At 34.0% G+C, this 21,194-nt stretch overlaps 1 protein-coding gene across 2 annotated transcripts; it reads left to right on the top strand.

Moving 5' to 3' along the window:
- Positions 1-2,088: 2,088 nt before the first annotated feature.
- LOC130046594 (hemicentin-1-like) lies at positions 2,089-20,376 on the top strand. 2 transcript variants are annotated; one of them, XM_056156204.1, is made up of 7 exons: positions 2,089-2,176; positions 9,880-10,149; positions 10,293-10,568; positions 11,153-11,431; positions 13,241-13,522; positions 15,669-15,920; positions 19,501-20,376. In XM_056156204.1, exons 2-7 carry the CDS (start codon positions 10,050-10,052, stop codon positions 19,752-19,754), a joined length of 1,443 nt encoding a protein of 480 aa, XP_056012179.1. In that variant the 5' UTR covers positions 2,089-2,176; positions 9,880-10,049; the 3' UTR covers positions 19,755-20,376. The 2 variants fall into 2 exon arrangements, with proteins under 2 accessions (XP_056012179.1, XP_056012180.1); XM_056156205.1 differs by lacking the exon at positions 2,089-2,176 and having other exon boundaries at positions 9,478-10,149.
- Positions 20,377-21,194: the final 818 nt, after the last annotated feature.

Raw genomic sequence — 21,194 nt, 5'->3', positions numbered from 1 at the left:
TTTTATTTTAGTTTTTTCTTTTCTATTACAAATACGCCCTTGTTTGAATGTTGGATTACAAGAGGATGACTATATTTTATTTTGAAGGTTGTTTAAAGTCCCGGTCGAGAGTTTTCCATTTCTATGGATAGGTCACCATTGTCAATGAAGGGCTGGGAGATTTAGGCGTAGGCTCGGCTCTTATGACCTCTGAGGAGGGAGGGATCTTTATCGTGCACACCTGTTGTGACACGAGGCCTCGGTTTTTACAGTATCATCCTAAGGAACGCCCAATCTAGTCGCCTCTTACAACAAAAACGGGGTACTAGGGACGTATTCTAGCCCGGTTTCCTATATTGTGAACGATATGTTATTAAGCTTTGCATAGTGTTTGACAGACATATGCAAGGTGCTTCAAGGTTCAGAAAAACAAGGTTTCTTTTGGGTTTTGTAAATTTTACAGATAATTACTTTTGTGAGGAGTATCTCAACTGGTTGCAACTCAACAACATGGTTGTAGAGTTAGAATTGTATAGTTACAGTGCTTGATCAAAGAAGTTATAATTTCCAAAGCAATTGATATAAAACTTATACGGTACCAATTTTACTGCACCGGATGCGCATTTAGACAAATAATGTCTCTTCAGTGATGCTCAACCGAAATGTTTGAAATCCGAAATAACTATGAAGCTTTAGAGCTAAATATAGCCAAAAAAAACACCGTGCCAAAAAGTGGAGCCAAATTCGTCCAAGGATAAGAGCTATGCATGAGGGAGATAATCCTTAATTTTGAAATGAATTTCTAAATTTTATAACAGCAATTAAATATACATCCGTATTTTCAAGCTAGTAACGAAGTACTTAACTACTGGGCTGTAGAGACCCTCGGGGACTAACAGTCCACCAGTAGAGGCCTCGACCCAGGGGTCATAATATAAAACTTATACGGTACCAATTTTGATGCACCAGATGCGCATTTCGACAAATAATGTCTCTTCAGTGATGCTCAACCGAAATGTTTGAAATCCGAAATAACTATGAAGCTTTAGAACTAAATATAGCCAAAAACAGCGTGCCAAAAAAATGGAACCAAATTCGTCCAAGGATAAGAGCTATGCATGAGGGAGATAATCCTTAATTTTGAAATGAATTTCTAAATTTTATAACAGCAATTAAATATACATCCGTATTTTCAAGCTAGTAACGAAGTACCTAGCTACTGGGCTGTAGAGACCCTCGGGGACTAACAATCCACCAGCAGAGGTCTCGACCCAGGGGTCATAATATAAAACTGAAAATTGAGACATAACTTGATAGGTTAAGTACTACAAATGACTGAAATGGGACAACATGTCTTCTTTAAAATAATATCAGATTTGTAAATTCTTCCTTTAAATGGTTTAGAATTTGTGTTTTACAGGGACCAGATAAGTCATCATCATTCACTACTTTTCAGTTTCATTACGAGTTTTTCCCCCTATATTTTTTTTAGTGTTTCGGTCAAACAGTTTTATCTGTTTAAATCATACCATATGCATCAAATGACATATAATTCGTTTTATCTCTTTTCGTTTATTCTAGCTAGTGTCGACACATTCAGTTCATGAGCAATATCGTATTATTATAGTAGAGTGTATACGTCATACTGATACAAATGTCACAAGGAGACTTTACTGCAAATATGAAACGGACAGTTAACATATCATGTATAACGGCGGCTAAATCGGGTCTTTTCTTTGATAAATATTTGCTTTAGTCATTTCATCTACAAATTAACAATACATTGACTATACAATTCAAATAGGTATCTTTAGATGATTTTGGACTCTTCGTTTCAACAAGATGTGATGATAAGATTCCATTTCACACTAGAGATACCAAGAAGCTAAATTTTCCCTAAGTAATGTTGGTCACGTTACATAACAATGGTAGCTGCAAGTGCGTGAGAACCCATGACAGACTGATATACCTCTTAACTTCTCTCATAATACATGAAGTTACATCAGATAACACGATTACTGTTCCTTTTCAAGTGGAATATTTAAGATATGTTAAGTGTGGTTAGGTGTATATGTCTATTTATAACCATTGATTCTCTATAGGAGACATATTTCACAACACACAGTGGAGATGGAAAGACGGGGAGTTACCTACCTTGTGTTATATTCTGCACATGTAATACTGTCATTAGCGCAAGGTGAGAATCGTTTCTCAGATTGCTTTCTACATTTAATTATCTTTGGTATGCGTCTACTATCTACAAAAATGAACAAGCTAGTTTTGAGTGCATGGATGTTTAAAATAATGAATACTACCGCATTACTATATCACAGTGCAAAACAATGACTAATACATGTGATGTGACATTACGTTTATGATTCTTTAAAACTATGAATAGATTGATATAGAGATACTGTATGATTGTTTAAAACAATAACTAATACTGTCATACAGTATATAAACATTTAAAACAATGACTAATACTGCCATACAGTATATAAACGTTTAACACAATGACTAAAACTGAAATACTATATATGACTGTTTAAAACAATGATTAATACTGCGATACAATGTATGACTGTTTAAAGCAATGACTAATACTGAGATACAATGTATGACTGTATATTTACTGTTTAAAACAATGACTAATAATGATATACTATATATGACTTTTTAAAGCAATGATTAATACTGAGATATTATAGATAATTATTTAAAACAATGACTAATACTGATATACTATAGGACTGTTTAAAGCAATGACTAATACTGAGTCACTATATGACTGTTTAAAACATTACCTAATACTGATATACTATATGACTGTTTAAAACATTACCTAATACTGAGATACTACATTTATGGCTGATGAAAACAATGACTAATACTGAAATACTATATGACTGTCTAAAACAATGACTAATAGTGAAATAATATATGACTGTCTAAAACAATTACTAATAGTGAAATACTATATGACTATCTAAAACAATGACTAATACTGAAATAATATATGACTGTCTAAAACAATGACTAATAGTGAAATAATATATGACTGTCTAAAACAATTACTAATAGTGAAATACTATATGACTGTCTAAAACAATGACTAATAGTGAAATACTATATGCCTGTCTAAAACAATGACTAATAGTGAAATAATATATGACTGTCTAAAACAATTACTAATAGTGAAATACTATATGACTATCTAAAACAATGACTAATACTGAAATAATATATGACTGTCTAAAACAATGACTAATAGTGAAATACTATATGACTGTCTAAAACAATGACTAATACTGAAATACTATATATGACTGGTGAAAACAATTACTAATACTGATATAATATATGTGACTGTTTAAAACAATGATTAATAGTGAGATACTGTATGTGACTGTTTAAAGCATTGACTAATAGTGAGATACTATATATGACTGTATATTTACTGTTTAAAACAATGACTAATAATGATATACTATATATGACTTTTTAAAGCAATGATTAATACTGAGATATTATAGATAATTATTTAAAACAATGACTAATACTGATATACTATAGGACTGTTTAAAGCAATGACTAATACTGAGTCACTATATGACTGTTTAAAACATTACCTAATACTGATATACTATATGACTGTTTAAAACATTACCTAATACTGATATACTATATGACTGTTTAAAACATTACCTAATACTGATATACTACATTTATGGCTGATGAAAACAATGACTAATACTGAAATACTATATGACTGTCTAAAATAATGACTAATAGTGAAATACTATATGACTGTCTAAAACAATTACTAATAGTGAAATAATATATGACTGTCTAAAACAATGACTAATAGTGAAATAATATATGACTGTCTAAAACAATTACTAATAGTGAAATACTATATGACTATCTAAAACAATGACTAATACTGAGTCACTATATGACTGTTGAAAACATTGGCTAATACTGATATACTATATATGACTGTTTTAAATATTCATACTCCTCCAAGGCACCTGCTCCCACCTCTGGTATATCCAAGGTCCGTGTTTGACTAACTCTCTAGTTTGGATTAATTGCTTATAGGCGTTATCAGATTGATCTGGGGGATACTAGTTCATATCTTAACGACATTGTACAAGTATGGAGATGAACCGGGATTCGAATTGACTGAGTTGCCCACCATTGCTATGTCAACGAACTAAATAATATTTAAAAAAATAATGATTGTTTGGGTCGTATGAGTCTTTCATGAATATTTGAAGGCATGTTTGGACACAAGTAGACTAGGAAAATATGTTAGGATTTGTTTTACATTAAATTTAGGAGACGGTTATGCAAACATATGGCAATACAAGGAGCGCATTTTTGTGCGCTGTAAAAAGAGGGGTTTTATAGGGGGAATCTGTAGCTCTCAGATCTGTCGCAATATCTTCTCAGGGATCTAAAGTTCTGTAGCTATGCTAGGTAATGGTGATACTGATTAATATTTTTGGAAAACTGAGGATATTTTATACGCCATTTAGATACCCATCTTACCTAATTTTGAGTCAATCATTTTGATATGACATACATGAAGCTAAAATTCCTTAAATTTAGGAATCGATATAAATAATTCATGGCATGACTGTATTCAAGAAATTTAACTTCCCATGGTCCAATTAAATCTACACCAATTTGTGAGTAGCCTTTGTCAGATACTGTTATTGAGCGGAAAGGTTTCTTTGTTTTCTTTAGATGCTATTTTCGCTTACAGATGCCACAATTCATGATATAGTTCTTCACGTCGTTAAATTACCCCGCCCAATACTGAGAACGAAGGTTCCGCCAACACCGGAAACACAATTTACTTTTTATGCATTTTACATGCACTTAATGTGGGAATGGGAGTGGCGATGTCTCAAATGTTACAATTATCAGAACCCAAAATACTTTTAAAAAACCTGTACATCTGTACTAAATAGTATATCATAATTATGCTCATGTATATTCTAAATCCAAATATATTTATGCAAAACATTGCGATTATACTTGAAAAGTTCAGTATATATAAATCAAAGTACTGAAAGTACTGGAAAGCGCTAAGCTGATTTCATAAATTCTGTCTGTAATATCAATGATTAGAAACAACAAGAGAGGAAGTCCATGCATTTTTTTTTATCACACAACTAAATGATACATTTTCGATCAGGAAATAACAGATATGGATGGGAAACAATGTCCTGAGATGGTTCATTATGTGTATGTTGAAATATAAACTGTATATGACATTGGTAAACACAAAAACGATTATAATACTTTTGGTCCAACCTGTCCCGGGAACCAAACCCTATCCCTGGAATCATGAAATTTACATTTTGGTAAAGGGATACCTGCTTCTTTGAAATATCTATTTAGTTTTAATTTTGGTATCAATAGCATCAAAGAAGATACATGTACTATCGAAATGTTTTACACCTAAACCCTATCTACCTAGTTTGGTCCAACCCTGCAGTCAGAATCTCTATCCCAAAAATCATGAAATTTACAAATTTGGTAAAGATCTTCTTGCTCTACATGACTATGCAATTGATTTTACTAACATATGTTAGGTTGTAAAGAAGAAGATTTTTTAAATTTGGTGAAATTTTGGTAGTGTTTGAAAATTTGAAAATAATTTTAATGGTAGTATCGGGTTTAAGTGCTCAATTGTGAACGCACGACGGATGCTGACCAGATAGAAATGAATGGAAACTTCCAAGCCTACCATTCACAACAACTACATACCTAATGAATAACTAATATGTTCTAGTTTAATATTGCACGAAACAATTTTAGAATACCACTAAAATGAAATCAATTTATAGTTTGATACTTGTCAAGCAAGGAAGGAAAGAAGTAACAAAAAACTAAAATCAGAAAAGAAGAAATAACTACCTATATTTCTGATAGATACCAAGTAGCAAGTGTCACATATATTCATGTCAAAACACACCAACATAATAGAGAAGAAATCCGAAACACTTTACAACCATTTTCAGAAATCCCTTAGATTTACGTAAGTATGCATTTTGATGACTTGTACTACAGAGTTCAGTGAACAATTACCCGTAGGAATTAAAAGATGAAAGTAGAGTTTTTTTGGTAATTAATAATGAGGTTGATCTCAATTCAAAATCAGGTTGCGAAAACAGTGAATCCTAACAAACTAGGAGGTTATTAAAAAAAGAGACGGGAAAAGTGAATGCTGATTTTAAACACGAGTGGAAAGAACTCATTTGTTAACATGGAAATTGTACAGTTTATATTACAAATGCAAAGGGATATACCAACAACATCTCCAAGCATATACTATAAACTTCAACAAAAAGTCCTACTGAAGTTCATTTGGTATATAAACCCCCCAGCTATTTTTTTTTTTACATTCTTTAATCTTCTACAAGTTTCATGAATGACGATACACATACAAAAATGTAATTATAACTTCAAAACTGACATAATAATATACACGGATTTAGTACTGTAGTGTACCCATCAACATATGATTATTACATTTTCTCACATTTACTTAAAATAAACCTGTAATATTTTCTCATGTCATGATTTCAGTCAAATCAAACATGAATATCTTATACATGTTTTAAGTTCTGTGGTAATGAGATATATCGATGACGTTTTGTCTATTAACAATGATAGCTTTCATTCATATGTCGATTTGATATATCCCTGTGAGCTCGAAATAAAGGACACCACAGAGTCGTCCACTTCTGCTTCATACTTAAGATATTTTATTGAAAGTAGACATTAACGGCAAACTAACAACTCAACTGTATGACAAACGGGATGATTTCAGCTTCTCCATCGTCAACTTCCCACGTTTATATAGCAATATTCCATTATCACCTGCATATGGTGTTTATATATCTCAACTGATTCGATATGCAAGAGCTTGTTCTGGGTATAGTCAGTTTTTAAATCGAGGTAAGCTACTGACAAACAAGTTGATGGTACAGGGATTTCAACAGTCTCGATTGAAGTCAGCATTTCGCAAATTCTATGGTCGTTATAACGATCTATTTCGTCAATACAACCTCGCATTGGGTCAAATGCTGTCTGACGTGTTTCATACCGATTGTTAAGACGTTCTTGGCACACTGATTTTGACTGTGGATAACTCCGTTTACCTGATCAGGATATGGGGCTCACGGCGGGTGTGATCGGTCAACAGGGGATGCTTACTCCTCCTAGGCACCTGATCCCACCTCTGGTGTGTCCAGGGGTCCGTGTTTGCCCAACTATCTATTTTGTATTGCTTGTAGGAGTTATAAGATTGATCACTGTTCGTTATCTTCACCTTGCATCAACTGTAATTTCTGACTGGTATCTTTATTGTGAAAGTCAAACTTTTGCTGAATAAAATGAGTTGTATAAGTTAAAAATGTAATGTGAATGTGATATAATAATATGTAGTGAGTTTTTATATATCATTATGATTATCATGTTTTACTAACGGTATCTATTAAACATGTGAACATTTCCCCCTTCAATTCTAAAACGCTCCTAGATTGACGAAAATTCCTACATAACATTAATATTGTTAATTTGTGAACTCTACCCTACACCCCCTCCCCGGCAATTGTATATCACACATGCATTATTATCTCATATTTCCTCCATTTAGGTTTCACTTTGTGGGTTCTTTATCTCTAGAATTATTTATAAATTGTATTGTGTTATATTAGCTACGTCCGCTCTTTTGCAGATTATGTGTCACCGGATTTCTCTAACTAAAGAAAGTACTACCTATTCCACCCAATGTACCTTTTCAACCGAGTTAACTAAATGATCATATTCTGATTAGGAACTTGAAAATGGGAGTGACTGTCTTTCTGATTATTTAACCCGTTTAAAACTGGTTGTGGCATGATGTCACCTTTTAGGGGTTGACTACCCATTGATGTTCTGCATATTTAATTTTTATTTGTCACTATTTAATTTTCACTTGTCAATATTTAATTTTGACTTGTCAATATTTAAAACCATTGTCAGTTATAGCTTTGAAATATGTTGAAAAAATATAAATGTAATTGTAGTCAATACATTTGCGTGAATCCAACCATTTTGAAGAATAAAAACATCAAAGGTATCATTTGATTTTTTAAAACCCAAGCTATCAGTAATATTAAATGCATTATTATTAATGTACTTTTTCTAAAAAGTATGTCCCAGCTTGTAATCGAAACAAATGACCCTGTCAATGTGAAGTACATTTATTGTACAAAATTGCTTATTTGTAAGACTTGTCTTCCCTTTGTATTGCATTGTCTTGTATGTTAAATACTGACTAATGCTACTTTTGGAAAACAATTGTCATTTGTAACTATGAAATTCATTGAATGAAGTATGAATTTAATTTTAGTCCAATAACCTAAATGTATAAGTACATTAAATCTCTTTTGTAGCTGTTTTTGAAGAAAAAGGCATTATTTCAACCTATACCTGTATTTTGTCTAATACTGTGTACACACGTATTATATCACTTCTTTTTATAACTGTCTGAATAGACATTAAAGCCGAAAGCGCTAACAGTGAAATGTTATTCGAGTGTTTTGTATTTCTTGATTTTATTATTCTCTCTCTCTCTCTCTCTCTCTCTCTCTCTCTCTCTCTCTCTCTCTCTCTCTGAACAAACACGAATATTACACTCTGGTTGAGTTAAGATATCTTCCGACAACTCGAGAATTCGATTGATTTTTCAAGATGCAAGATTTTATGATTGAGAATTCTAATATTTTAGCAATTACAATATACGAAAAATATTCATTATATAACATTAATCAAAATTTGATAACTATATCAAACATGTGAGGTATATTTGAGATATCGTTTTAGAACTTTGCGAATCTATTGTAATTCATTTTGGAATAACATGACAGAGCGCGAGAACAATCTGAAACACGAGTACAATCTGAAGATAAATATCGATGTAAGAATGTTTTTAATTGAGACGTCTTGCTTAATTAGGAATAGCACAAAATACGAAGTGATTTTTGCAATGGTGATCATCATTAATTAACTCGTCCTCGTTTGGGAATAATTGCTTTACCCATTATTTTGTCGCGCGTTATGTATACACGGCGGGTGTGACCGGTCGAGAGGGGATGCTTACTCCTCCTAAGCACCTGATCCCACCTCTGGTGTGTCCAGGGGTCCGTGTTTGCCCAACTATCTAGTTTGTGTTGCTTATAGGAGTTTTGAAATTAATCACTGTTCGTTATCTTCACCTTTCATGAATCAGATCAATGAACGAATAGAAATTGCCCTAATTCACCCCTAAGATTAACAAATATGTACTTTGCAGTGTGTGTACGCGTGTAAAAGTGCACGTATTGGTAGCCTCTTTTGTATATATTTTTATTACCTAAATAAAACACTTGTCCGTTTGTCCCGAGCAAGAGAGAGATAGAGAGAGAGGGAGAAGTTCTACCGAAGATTTGACAAATATAATTGTTCGTGGCCTTGGTCATGTTAGTGAGAGAGAGAGAGGGGGGGGGGTCAAATAAACAATATTCACTTGTTTTCACAACTATCTAAAACCCAGAGACAGCTGATCAGGGTGTTGTCGTGGAGTGACATGAAAAAATAACAGGAAAGTAGTCAGGTGGTGATCAGGGAAAAATTATTGGGATGGGGGTGGGGTGGGGTAGATGAATGTTGGAATGTCAGAGGACTAATCCAATATTGTGTACACACAGCAATTCTCAATTTTTATGTATGTTGTAAGCAGTGTAAAACTCAATTGACCACTCAGACCCACGAATCTTTAGCTTCAAATTTGATTCCTTGGAATATCTTTCTTGGAGATATTGTACAAAGTACAAACGATCTAGTTAGTTTTATTTATAGATGGTCCCAGCAACGTAACCATTCAGTACACCACTGACACTGAGGAATAATGGAAAGGAAGTGGAACAATAACCATTACTTGTAATGCAGACTGTAATCCACGATGTAATTATTGGACGTTATATCGCAACGGACGCTGGTTATCTTCAAGAAAGACAAAAGTGCTCACCATGGATCGAAAAAACTCGGGACAGTACAGCTGCACAGTCTGGAATCCTGTGTTCGGGACTCGTGTCGATTCGTCTAACACAGTCACACTTGATATCAAATGTACGTCAAACATCAATGATACTTATTATACTGTAGAAAAATATCTAATCATAATTTACGTTTACTACATGAGTTTCATTTTTACAAAACCAGTGAAGCATAATTGGAGAATGAGAATTCCCTGAATAATATGACTATTGCAGATAGGACTGTCAGGTTATCATCTATAAAGAAGAATATTACACTTGAGGTAAACCGTAATCTTCCATCCAATGTTGTGTGTACCATTGACTGCAACTATGGAGGCTGTGGTTCTTCTATCATCAGGGTTCTGAGGAATTCCGAGGTCTACAATACGATTCATCCTAACCAGAGCATATTTCCAAGTCGACAAGCGCTTGTCTCAGATGATGGAATTTATAAATGTATATTATCTGACAACACCGAGTCGGCTGAAGACATTCATCTGCATATACTATGTGAGTATTTTTTTTTCTAATTTAAACAACTCGGGATGAACAGCTTTATACAGCCCGAAACACTTGAGTACTAACTACTTTGATTTTATCAACCTCATTGCAGAAGATTAATTTAACTGCATAAAATAAATGATATGCATATTCTACAAAGTATTTTTTCTGGTTAAAAGCATCGTCCATGTCTACATAAATACCGCAATTCACGGCGAACGCCGATGTACGGTAGATCAACAACTAATTTATGGCTCTGTTGTTAAATTGAAGACAAAAATACAGGGATAATGAAACGATTGAATATAAATCTGTTATACCACATACAATTCCGAAAAAAAAATTATGACTTCGCACTATAATTAATGCGCGGAAAAATGACCCCGCGAAAGAACATCTACAGTACATACTTGTAGGTAAATTGTAGCATGAAAGTTCACCCCACGTGTTCCGTCATTTAGCCATATTTCTTATCAACATCCTCTTCTGATTGGGTTAATTACATGTCTACAAATGTATGTAAGACTGGGACAATATTAGTTTTACCTCATTCTTCCTTATTTATTGTTATGTTTGGTACGCATTTTTGAAAGATGGACCAAGAAACGTCAGAATTATGAAGGGCTTGACAAATGCCGATGCTGAAATTGTTCTGAGAGAGGGATATACTGGTACTTCGCTGACTTGTGTGTCCGACTGCAATCCAGCATGTAGCATATCGTGGTATAAAGATGGGGGAGTGCTGTCTCCTCAACGACGGAAGACCATTTATATTATATCCAACAGACGGAGTTCTGGTAATTATGGATGTGCAGCAACAAGTGGAATTGAAGGGACTGTGTCTTCTAAACAAGTGAAAGTAACAGTTCACTGTAAGTATCATCTATATGTAACGAATTATTCGTCAGTTTCTCTTGCGTCGTGTACATCTATGATGAGTATCAATGGTATCTAATTCAAGCGATATTGTTATTATTGTATGTCAATACGAGTTTGATGTATTCAAAGATTTACATCATAGAATGGCGACAGTCAGGTCCGATACCGTTGTATACAATGGAACCTGTTAAATCTGACATACACTGGGAGACAAGTGTTTTGTCCGAATTCACAGTGTTTTGAAATAAACAGTGTGAAATCAATGAAAATCTGACATTGAAAATGAGAATAAGGGTCGGAATGCACAGTGAAACGGATTACGCAGGTATCAAATTAGGCAGTTTTCACTGTATAACGAACACTGACTGTATAACATTTACATGTATTCTAAGATTTAAAACGCCTGTTTTTTCTCAAGTACCTAAACTTATTGAGAAGAACCCATACCTTTACTTTATTTTGCGGAATACGTACTAACTTGTAACTTTCAGATGGACATTTTTCATGGTGTCTTTAACTCTCTTAACGAACTCTAACATGTGTTTGTGATTTTTTCAATACATAAAGCTATACATACCGTAATCTTCGAATATTATCGTAGGAATTACAACATGTGTTTCAATTTAATTTCCTATTTAATTATGTATTCTCCGATGGGAAAGCCTACAGGCTGTTGGAGGGGCACATTCAGCAATAAAAGACAATCAGACGGAAACAGGATAGAAAGGATCAATTCGGGCAATGGAAGGGGGGGTGGTGGTAAAGTTCATGTTTATCATGAAATCGCCATTCTGCACGACTTCACACTGTAAATATCCCATGATGTTTTTAATAGAAAAAATTCGCACGATTCCGCATATCCACCATAAACGTAATTCCTTCCTAATTTTCTCTCCATATTGAGTAGATTAGTATTCCTTTAATACCCGTATATAATTCGTAGATTTTGTCAATTCCTATTGTTCTGTATAGCCTTTATACCGACAAAATATTAACCTGGATTTTAACATCGAACAAAATCTTTATTTTAGCCTTATATATGTGTTATGTAAACAAAGACTCGATTCTTTTTATGTATACACACAAAGAAGTGAAATATTGATTTTGTGATATAAAGCATCTTAACTCTGCATAGTTACAAATCTTAACTTTTAGATGACACATTTTACCCCAAAACTGCTTAAAATATGAAAGATATAATGAACTTAGATCGATATCCCTTTCTTTTAAAAATTTCATCAATAATAACAAACCATAATCTCTGTTTACAAAACAAATGATAAAGTCTTTAAAATGAGCTTCTGGGAAAATGTATAACCTTAATTTTTATGTGAACGCTTTTAAATACATTAGACAGTAGATTTTGGGGATTTTTAGTCTTTAATTAAGATACGGCACCTTAGATTGATTACTAGTATTCGGGTGAAATATGTCACAATGTTTTGTTAATTCGCCATGTAAAATTTGGAATATTTTGATAAATTGTTTACATGTTCTAAGTAGAGTGTTTTGTTTATCCTTTGTTCCAAAATTAAGAAAACGTTACATAATATTTGGTGATATATTAATACCTATAACAACACATTTTCGATTCCCCCAAGAAGTGAAAGTAATGTCAGACAATGTAAGATTATAGGAAAGTACTATGATTCTAAACAGTTCTGTGTATTAGCAAACAATTTCATCAACTAATTACACATTGCAAGTGGATTGTTTCGTTTCCTTTCTTCCATAATTCATAAAAGAAGTAAAAGCTAATACATTTTGAACTAATTACATATACATGTACCATATAATCTTAGATTCGCCTAAGACTGTGAAAATAATGCCAGGCAGTAACGTTTATTATTCACGACGAGGAGGAAGACCACTGGAGAATATCACATGTCAAGCGGACTGTCTGCCAGAGTGTAACTACACGTGGAAGATAGAGATGCCATATTGGCTGGACACAGTCTTTGATACAGGCGACACGTTATTTGCAAATAAAGGGTTCTGGTATAACAGTGATAAACGCTTTAAATGTGTGGCAAAGAACGATGTCAGCGAAAGAGAAAGTAGATGGATAACAGTCGACATGAAGAGTGAGTAGTATTTGATTGAAATTCACGGCATGTAAATTATAACAACCTTATAGAAATATGGAGGATAAAAAATATAATTCGAGCATCATCGATCATATTTATCAGATTTTTCAAGACGGCTGAAAAGTGTGAGGTATGGTTTGTTTTGGAGCCATCAATATTGCAACCTAAACACAAAGATATTAATGAAAGGTGAACATAAAGAACAGTGATCGATCTCATAAATCCCATAAGCAATACGAGGTGGGCAAACACAGACCCCAATTATATCAGAGATGGGATCAGGTGCCTAGGAGGAGTAAGCATCCGCTGTCAACCAGCCACACCCACCGTGAGCCCTATATCTTGATCAGGTAAACGGAGTTGCCCGTAGTCAAAACCAGTGTGCGAAGAACGGCCTAGCAATCGGTATAAAAAATGATAAGTTGTATTGGCTACGTAGATTGGTAAAACGACCATAGAATTTGCAAAATGCTTACTTTAAACGAGATTGTTGAAACCACAGAACCATCAATTTGTTTGTCGGTTGCCTGCCTCGGTTTAAAAACTGATCATACGAAGAATAAGGTCATGTGTATCTTGTGTTAATCATTCATGTAAACGTACAAGTCAAATATATTATTCGTGATATTTCATTTGTAACATTTCGTCCGTCAATGACTTGGGTTACAATAATTTTATGCGTGGGTCTCCTGTTTCTTAGATCTACCTTGAATAATTTAAAACCAAACACGAGATGGGCTTAATTAATACATATATATTTAATGAAATAATAAATTATGATAATATATATAAAACATCAAATGTGGGAAACCCGAATAGTATATAAAGTTAACCGGGTTCAATGGGATACCCGGATAGATGCAACAGTACAGCCGGATCAAAGACTAATAATCACAAAAGGGTGGCACCAAATCCTAGTCGGGTAATACACTACAACAGTGATAATTGATTAATCACCATCCTCTTGGGCTCTTCAGGCTCCATTCTATAGTGAGAAGTGTATCTTAAGTCTCTATCTTCTCTTCTCTTCTCTTGGTCTCAAATGCCTGGCTTTTATAGCAAATGGTTGACGAGGGCCGAATTACAGTACGAGCGACTCTCGTGGTACCGCATGTTTTAGCGCCATATTTGGAGAGATGGGAGATTTATTCAGTTTGGGAATAAGTTGTGTTATGGATATATCATGGGGTATAGCATGGTACAAATGTAAGGGAAACACTTAGGAAATGATGACAGTGTTATGTCAGGTAAGGATGCCGAGTAAAATCTCTTATTTATTAAGGACTGTTGTTGCCATGTACTTCGCATCGAGGAAATTCGGGTTCCCATATATAAATCATTACGATATGAATGTACAAAGATTCTTTACATATTTAAGTTGATCAAATGATGATTAAGTTCATCAATACATATCTTATTATTGATAGTTGCACACAATCTAATTTTGGACTAGCCGTTACATATTGTCTATTTCTATAGCAAAATAAAAAAAGTATTCACACCACTAAACTATTTCTAGGAAATATATAAATAAGAGTCACTATACATCATACATGTATGTGAAAGGTGAAGATAACTAACAATGATCAATCTCATAACTCATATAAGCAATACAAAATAGAGAGTTGGTGCAAACACGGACCCCCGGATATACCAGAGGTGTGATCATGTGGCTTGTAAGAGTTAGCATCTCATGTCGACCGGTCATACCCGCCGTGAGTCCTATATCTTGATCAGGTAAACGTAGTTATGCGTAGTCAAAATCAGTGTGTTAAGAACGGTCTAAAATCGATATGAAACACGTCAGGCAACATTTGACCCAACGATAGGTTGTATTGACAAACTAGATCGTTATAACGACCATATAATTCGCAATGCTGACCTTAAACGATATTTTTGAAACTCGTGTACCATCAACTTGTTTGTCAGTAGCTTACCTCGATTTAAAAACTGACCATACGCAGAGCAAACTCTTGCGTATCGAATCAGTTGAAAGATAAAAAAAACACCATATGCAGATGATAATGGAATTTGCTATATAGATATGGGAAGTTGCGATGGGGAAGATGAAATTATTCTGTTTGTCATAAAGTTGTCATACATGTATGTATTTCTCAATCGTGCATTGCTTATCTCTGTTTAGAGGGACCGGATAATACAAGGATTACAACAAAACCTCCACGTGGAAGTGAACACGAGCCGTTTGAAATGGAGTGTTCGGCTACTTGCAAAGATGGATGTCTATCCTACCATTGGTTCCACGATAGAAAGTTAATTCACAATGGGGAACGTCTTCACTTTAGCACCCTTTTAAAGACAGATAATGGAGTATACACCTGTACAGTCAGAGACTACTTTGGAACAACCTCTAAATCCTATGATTTGAACGTACAATGTAGGTATTTCAGGAGTAATATGAATTTATTTAGTTTCTCTATTTCATGTATTGTCTACTATATATAATATTCTACATCGTATGGTCCAATGAATGGGAACATTCAGTACACCAGCGATATGGCAAATATAATTCATTACCAGGGACGCGCATACCTAATTTATCATGCTGACTGCAATCCAACGTGTTTTTATACGTTTAATCACAACGGATTGGCTACAACAGTTCGTTTCTCATTTGTAATATAATTATTTAATAACTGTTAAAGTGGCCACTTAACAACGATGCTGATTGGATGAAAAAATCGTTTGATTTCTTATTTTTAAAAAATTTCAAAATCCATCTGCACTAAGCACGTGGGACTATTTTTCTCTGAAATGCGTCTTCTTCGTTCTAATATTTGTGCTATTTATAGAAATGGAATTTCTACACAAGTATTATCAACAAAATGCATTCGTTTGACTTCTGTTTTTCATTGTTATCAAAAATAAACACAACCAAAGATGTGAATAAAATACAAATTGATTTAAAGAGACAACATACATAAGCTTAGTGATGACGTAGCAAATGTTCAACTTGATGACGTAGGCCATTAACAGAATTAGACAGATTACACGAGTTCCAGGTGTGTAACTTCTGCTTTATGAGTTCGATAGCATGACGTAGCAAACGGCAATTTTTGATCTAGGAGATATTAATGAAATTGAATTGCGTTATATGGGGCTCGGTCAACGAGTGCGTTTTAAATTAGAAATTCATTTCAAAATTAAGGATTATCTCCCTCATGCATAGCTCTTATCCTTGGACGAATTTGGCTCCACTTGTTTGGCACGCTGTTTTTGGCTATATTTAGATCTAAAACTTCATAGTTATTTCGGATTTCAAACATTTCGTTCAGCATCACTGAAGAGACATTATTTGTCGAAATGCGCATCTGGTGCATCAAAATTGGTACCGTATAAGTTTTACATTATGACCCCTGGGTCGAGGCCTCTGCTGGTGGACTGTTAGTCCTCGAGGGTCTCTACAGCCCAGTAGCTAAGTACTTCGTTACTAGCTTGAAAATACGGATGTATATTTAATTGCTGTTATAAAATTTAGAAATTCATTTCAAAATTAAGGATTATCTCCCTCATGCATAGCTCTTATCCTTGGACGAATTTGGCTCCACTTGTTTGGCACGCTGTTTTTGGCTATATTTAGATCTAAAACTTCATAGTTATTTCGGATTTCAAACATTTCGGTTCGGCATCACTGAAGAGACATTATTTGTCGAAATGCACATCTGGTGCAACAAAATTGGCACCGTATAAGTTTTACATGAAGAGGTGTTGAGCTTTTTACTTCATATTGAAATGGAGCAGAGTTGCGTTCCAACGTCTCCTGCAACACAATGCAACATGAATCTGGTCACCACTTCTTCCTTTCCTTTATATTTAATTCAGCTTTTAACCATTGTACCTTTAATTTGGTGCATAATCCATTTAATTCTGCACAGTAACTATACCTGACCTGAATGCACAGCCATGCAGTTTTCTTGCTGTTTTCATTGTTACACATACGTATTGCTACGCGCCCTTTTGAAAACGTTAATTCAAACTTTTGATGGAAGAAACCATTTGTTTTTATGTTTGAAAAACATAATTAAAGAGGTTCGCACATGAGATTTTGAGTAATGGCAATTTTTGGGAAGTGTATTTTTGATTTCTACATTGAAGGAGAATTAGGAAATTAAAAAGAAAAACTGGGGTCGCAATGCTTGTTATTGAGTTATAGTGTTCTAAACATTACCTTTTACACTTAGAATTTATTCGTTAAACTTGATTTTTCTGTTGATATCAACACAACATAAGCAACGCAAATCAATCATTACATTAAATAGATACATAATAATGACTTTTAAAACTACAGATAAGAAAAATAAATTAAAACTAGTAATGGAAATAAATAATGAACTCTTCGCACTTGATATACGAAAAACTTCATGATACCAAAATTGATAGTTTAAAAGGACATATTAGGAGTAATGTCAATTTCTAAAATGTTACACAATTGTCAAAGTCTGGTCTTACAATTTAAAATGCAACTTTAAAAAAAGTGGGAGTTGGAGATCCAATTTTTGAACTATTGGCTAGAATACTGAATTTTTATACAAAATTTCGAGTAAATTAATCTAAACTTTTTTATGAATCGGTGTTCTGTTTGGAAAAAAATATATCAACCTAGTTAATGAATCACAACAGTTGAAGTAGTTTCAAGTCTCAACTACCTGTATCATAAATTATAAAACTGAAATACATGTAGAGGAGTATAAAAAAGACGATACATTGGATGAAACAGAAAATGTGATGTCATGCAGAATTAGAACTTTTAGATTAATGAATCCTTCCGCCACAAAATATAGTCCCTGTCATACCCTTTCAAAATTTGAATTGACACAGAAATTTTCAATTGGATAGGGTTCAGCAATAAATGTGTAATATAATACACCAATGGAATCAATATTGAACAAGTAAATACTTGGTTGTAGCATCCTTCGCAGTTGTACTCAAAAGCTCAGGAACTAACTTCCTTAAGTGATATGAAATAAATCTTATAATTGTTTGTTTGATGCATATATCAAACGAACAATTGGACAGAAAACTTTTTATCAATGCGCGATACATGCATCAAACAAAGGATTATAAGTTTCATTTCTTAGTTCATTCCAGTAAAACTGTGTAACTTAGAGTTTGACAAAATTGTAATGTGTATCTTGAATTGAAAATTGAAAGAGATAAAATCCACGCACTTTCAGGTTCTCATACATTTCATGAATGCATCTAAATGTGTGTATGGATCACAACGATCGTGTATCCAAACATCGGGTGTCTGTGTCAAAGATTTGGATTTGAAAATGTGACATTGTTCTTTCACAAAAATGCATCAATGTTACATGGGATTATTACATAAAATACAAATGATATCACTATGCGCCTTGCTGTCAATATCTCTAAAGAGATTTATTATATCACATTAAAGAGCTTTCATTCGTTGTTTCGTAATTATATTTGAGAGACTATATCAGATGTTCATAGCGACCGACTGCAAAGTTCAAACACTTCTGCTAAGGCGTGGTAGAATATGAAATATATATGTTTTCCTATACCATGCACTTCCAATTGTGAAAGCACTGTAAGAGGTGCTATCTAGTATAGGTTGGACCCAATGGAAAATGCTTGGATCCATGCCTGTGTATGTTAGCCCTACCGGTAGCGTCGTCACCATATCAAAATAGTTTTGGGCAGCAACAAAGCAGGCACATATTGCTGTTCCGATGTGCATGATAAGTTGTTCTTAATCAACCAAGATGCTATAAAATAAGATTCATTCCGTCAAAAAATAGTTTTGTAATAAAGGTCAGTGTAGATGAAATACTTGTGAAGGGAAAATCATATTGATGCTTCGATGGAAACACCATATCATTTAAAAAAGAAATCATTAGTTCACGCATGTATGAATTGCACAAACAATCAAAGCTTGTACACCGTTGAAATGTCCACTCATGTGTTATAACGTTCATCAATCGATGTTTTCTCAGGTGATTCCACCATGTATGATCTGAGCACTGACCAGGATGACGTCACCGACCAGAATGTGACATCTTCCTTATCCAGTGCTAAGACGACGAATAGAAGGAGTATTATAAGAAACGAGGAAATATTGACACTGAGAGCCGAGAGAGAAAAGTACAATCAGGAAACAAAGAAACTGAAAGAGGAGGCGGAATATTATAGAATCAAATCGATGTATCTAAAAATGAGAATGATACAGTCAAACAAAGATTCCGATTAATAGATAATGTATATTATTCTGTGTCACGTGATTGAAGCCAATGCTGGTGCCTTATTCCTTTTACAATCTTCAAACCTACAACTTATATCCGAGCTAATTTTCACTCAATCTTGACTTCTTTTTTACAATTTAATTCAATAACTCGTTAAAAGTAATTAGGACATTTACAATGGAGTACGGAAATTCATCGTCTGTCTGCACTAATATTAACCTTCGTCATTTATCTCGTATTAATTTATCTTATGTACTAATGCTTCAAATGAACAACAGTGATATAAGTCACATATGTCTACATGGAGTTTGATGGTGATATGTACTGTGTTTGAACGAAACGTGTGTAGAACATCTGATCCTTAGAACTGGCACTCTGTTTTTCTTTTTAGTTCTTACAAGTTCATTGTTATTTCGGATATCCAATATTTCGTATTGAGCATCACTGAGGAGACATTATTTGTCGAAATACGCATTTGGTCCATAAAATTGGTACGGTATACGTTTTACATCTGTAACATTTCTTAGTGAGCATCTGTAACAATTATTGTTTGTTGTGTTGACCTTTATTCGATGTCTGTATAATTGTATATAACAATAGTATCATATAAATAGCCGATAGTGTACACTCTTCACAACATTGATATTGCAGACGGATTCCAATCTATACTCGACAGATAATTTGAGAATATTGAATTTGTAAGGTGAAGATAACGAACAGTGATTAATCTCATAACTCCTATATGGAATACAAAACAGAACATTGAGCAAAGGCGTATCCCTTGATATATCAGAGATGGGATCAGGTGCCTAGGAGGAGTAAGCATCCCCTGTCAACCGGCCACACCCACTGTGAGCCCTATATCTTGATCAGGTAAACGGAGTATCCGTAGTCAAAATCAGTGTGCCAAGAACAGTCTAACAATCGGTATGAAACACGTCAGACAGCATTTGACCCAATGATAGATTGTATTGACGAACTGGATCATTATAGCAATGGTAGGATTTTCGAAATGTTGAATTCAAACGAGACTATTGAAACTCCTGTAATATAAACTTGCTTGTCAACAAGGCATTGTTTATTGAACCAGTGGAGAGACATATAAACACCATATGCAAGTGGTAATGGAATTCTGCTATATAAATATGGGAAGTGGACGATAGAGAAGCTGAAATCATCCCGTTTGTCATAAACTTGAGGTTGATATTGATGTTCAATGAAATATCTAAGTACGAAGCAGATGTAAAAGACCCTGTGATCTGCTGTATTTTATTTCGAGTTCACTTATAGGAGCCTGGGTCAAGGATCTTGCACTATAACCCATATGTAAATAATAGAGGAAATTCGAACCACGGATGAATATTTCTCTCCGATCTATGGTGTATCTTGCATTTCTTATATTTCTGGAAGCTTAATTACATGTTTCAATACCACAGAACACTTATTTA

This window comes from Ostrea edulis, chromosome 2 (genome assembly GCF_947568905.1).
Source record: "Ostrea edulis chromosome 2, xbOstEdul1.1, whole genome shotgun sequence".
In the NCBI taxonomy this organism is placed as follows: domain Eukaryota; kingdom Metazoa; phylum Mollusca; class Bivalvia; order Ostreida; family Ostreidae; genus Ostrea; species Ostrea edulis.
The sequence above is the reverse complement of the archived record's forward strand: the minus strand, read 5'-3'. Positions and strand labels throughout refer to the sequence as shown.

Excerpts from the sequence above, each read along its gene's own strand:
- LOC130046594 (XM_056156204.1), top strand. The coding sequence starts at position 10,050 with ATGGATCGAAAAAACTCGGGACAGTACAGCTGCACAGTCTGGAATCCT. Across the intron at positions 10,569-11,152 it reads CATTCATCTGCATATACTAT|ATGGACCAAGAAACGTCAGA; the intron begins GTGAGTATTTTT and ends CATTTTTGAAAG. Across the intron at positions 11,432-13,240 it reads AGTGAAAGTAACAGTTCACT|ATTCGCCTAAGACTGTGAAA; the intron begins GTAAGTATCATC and ends ATATAATCTTAG.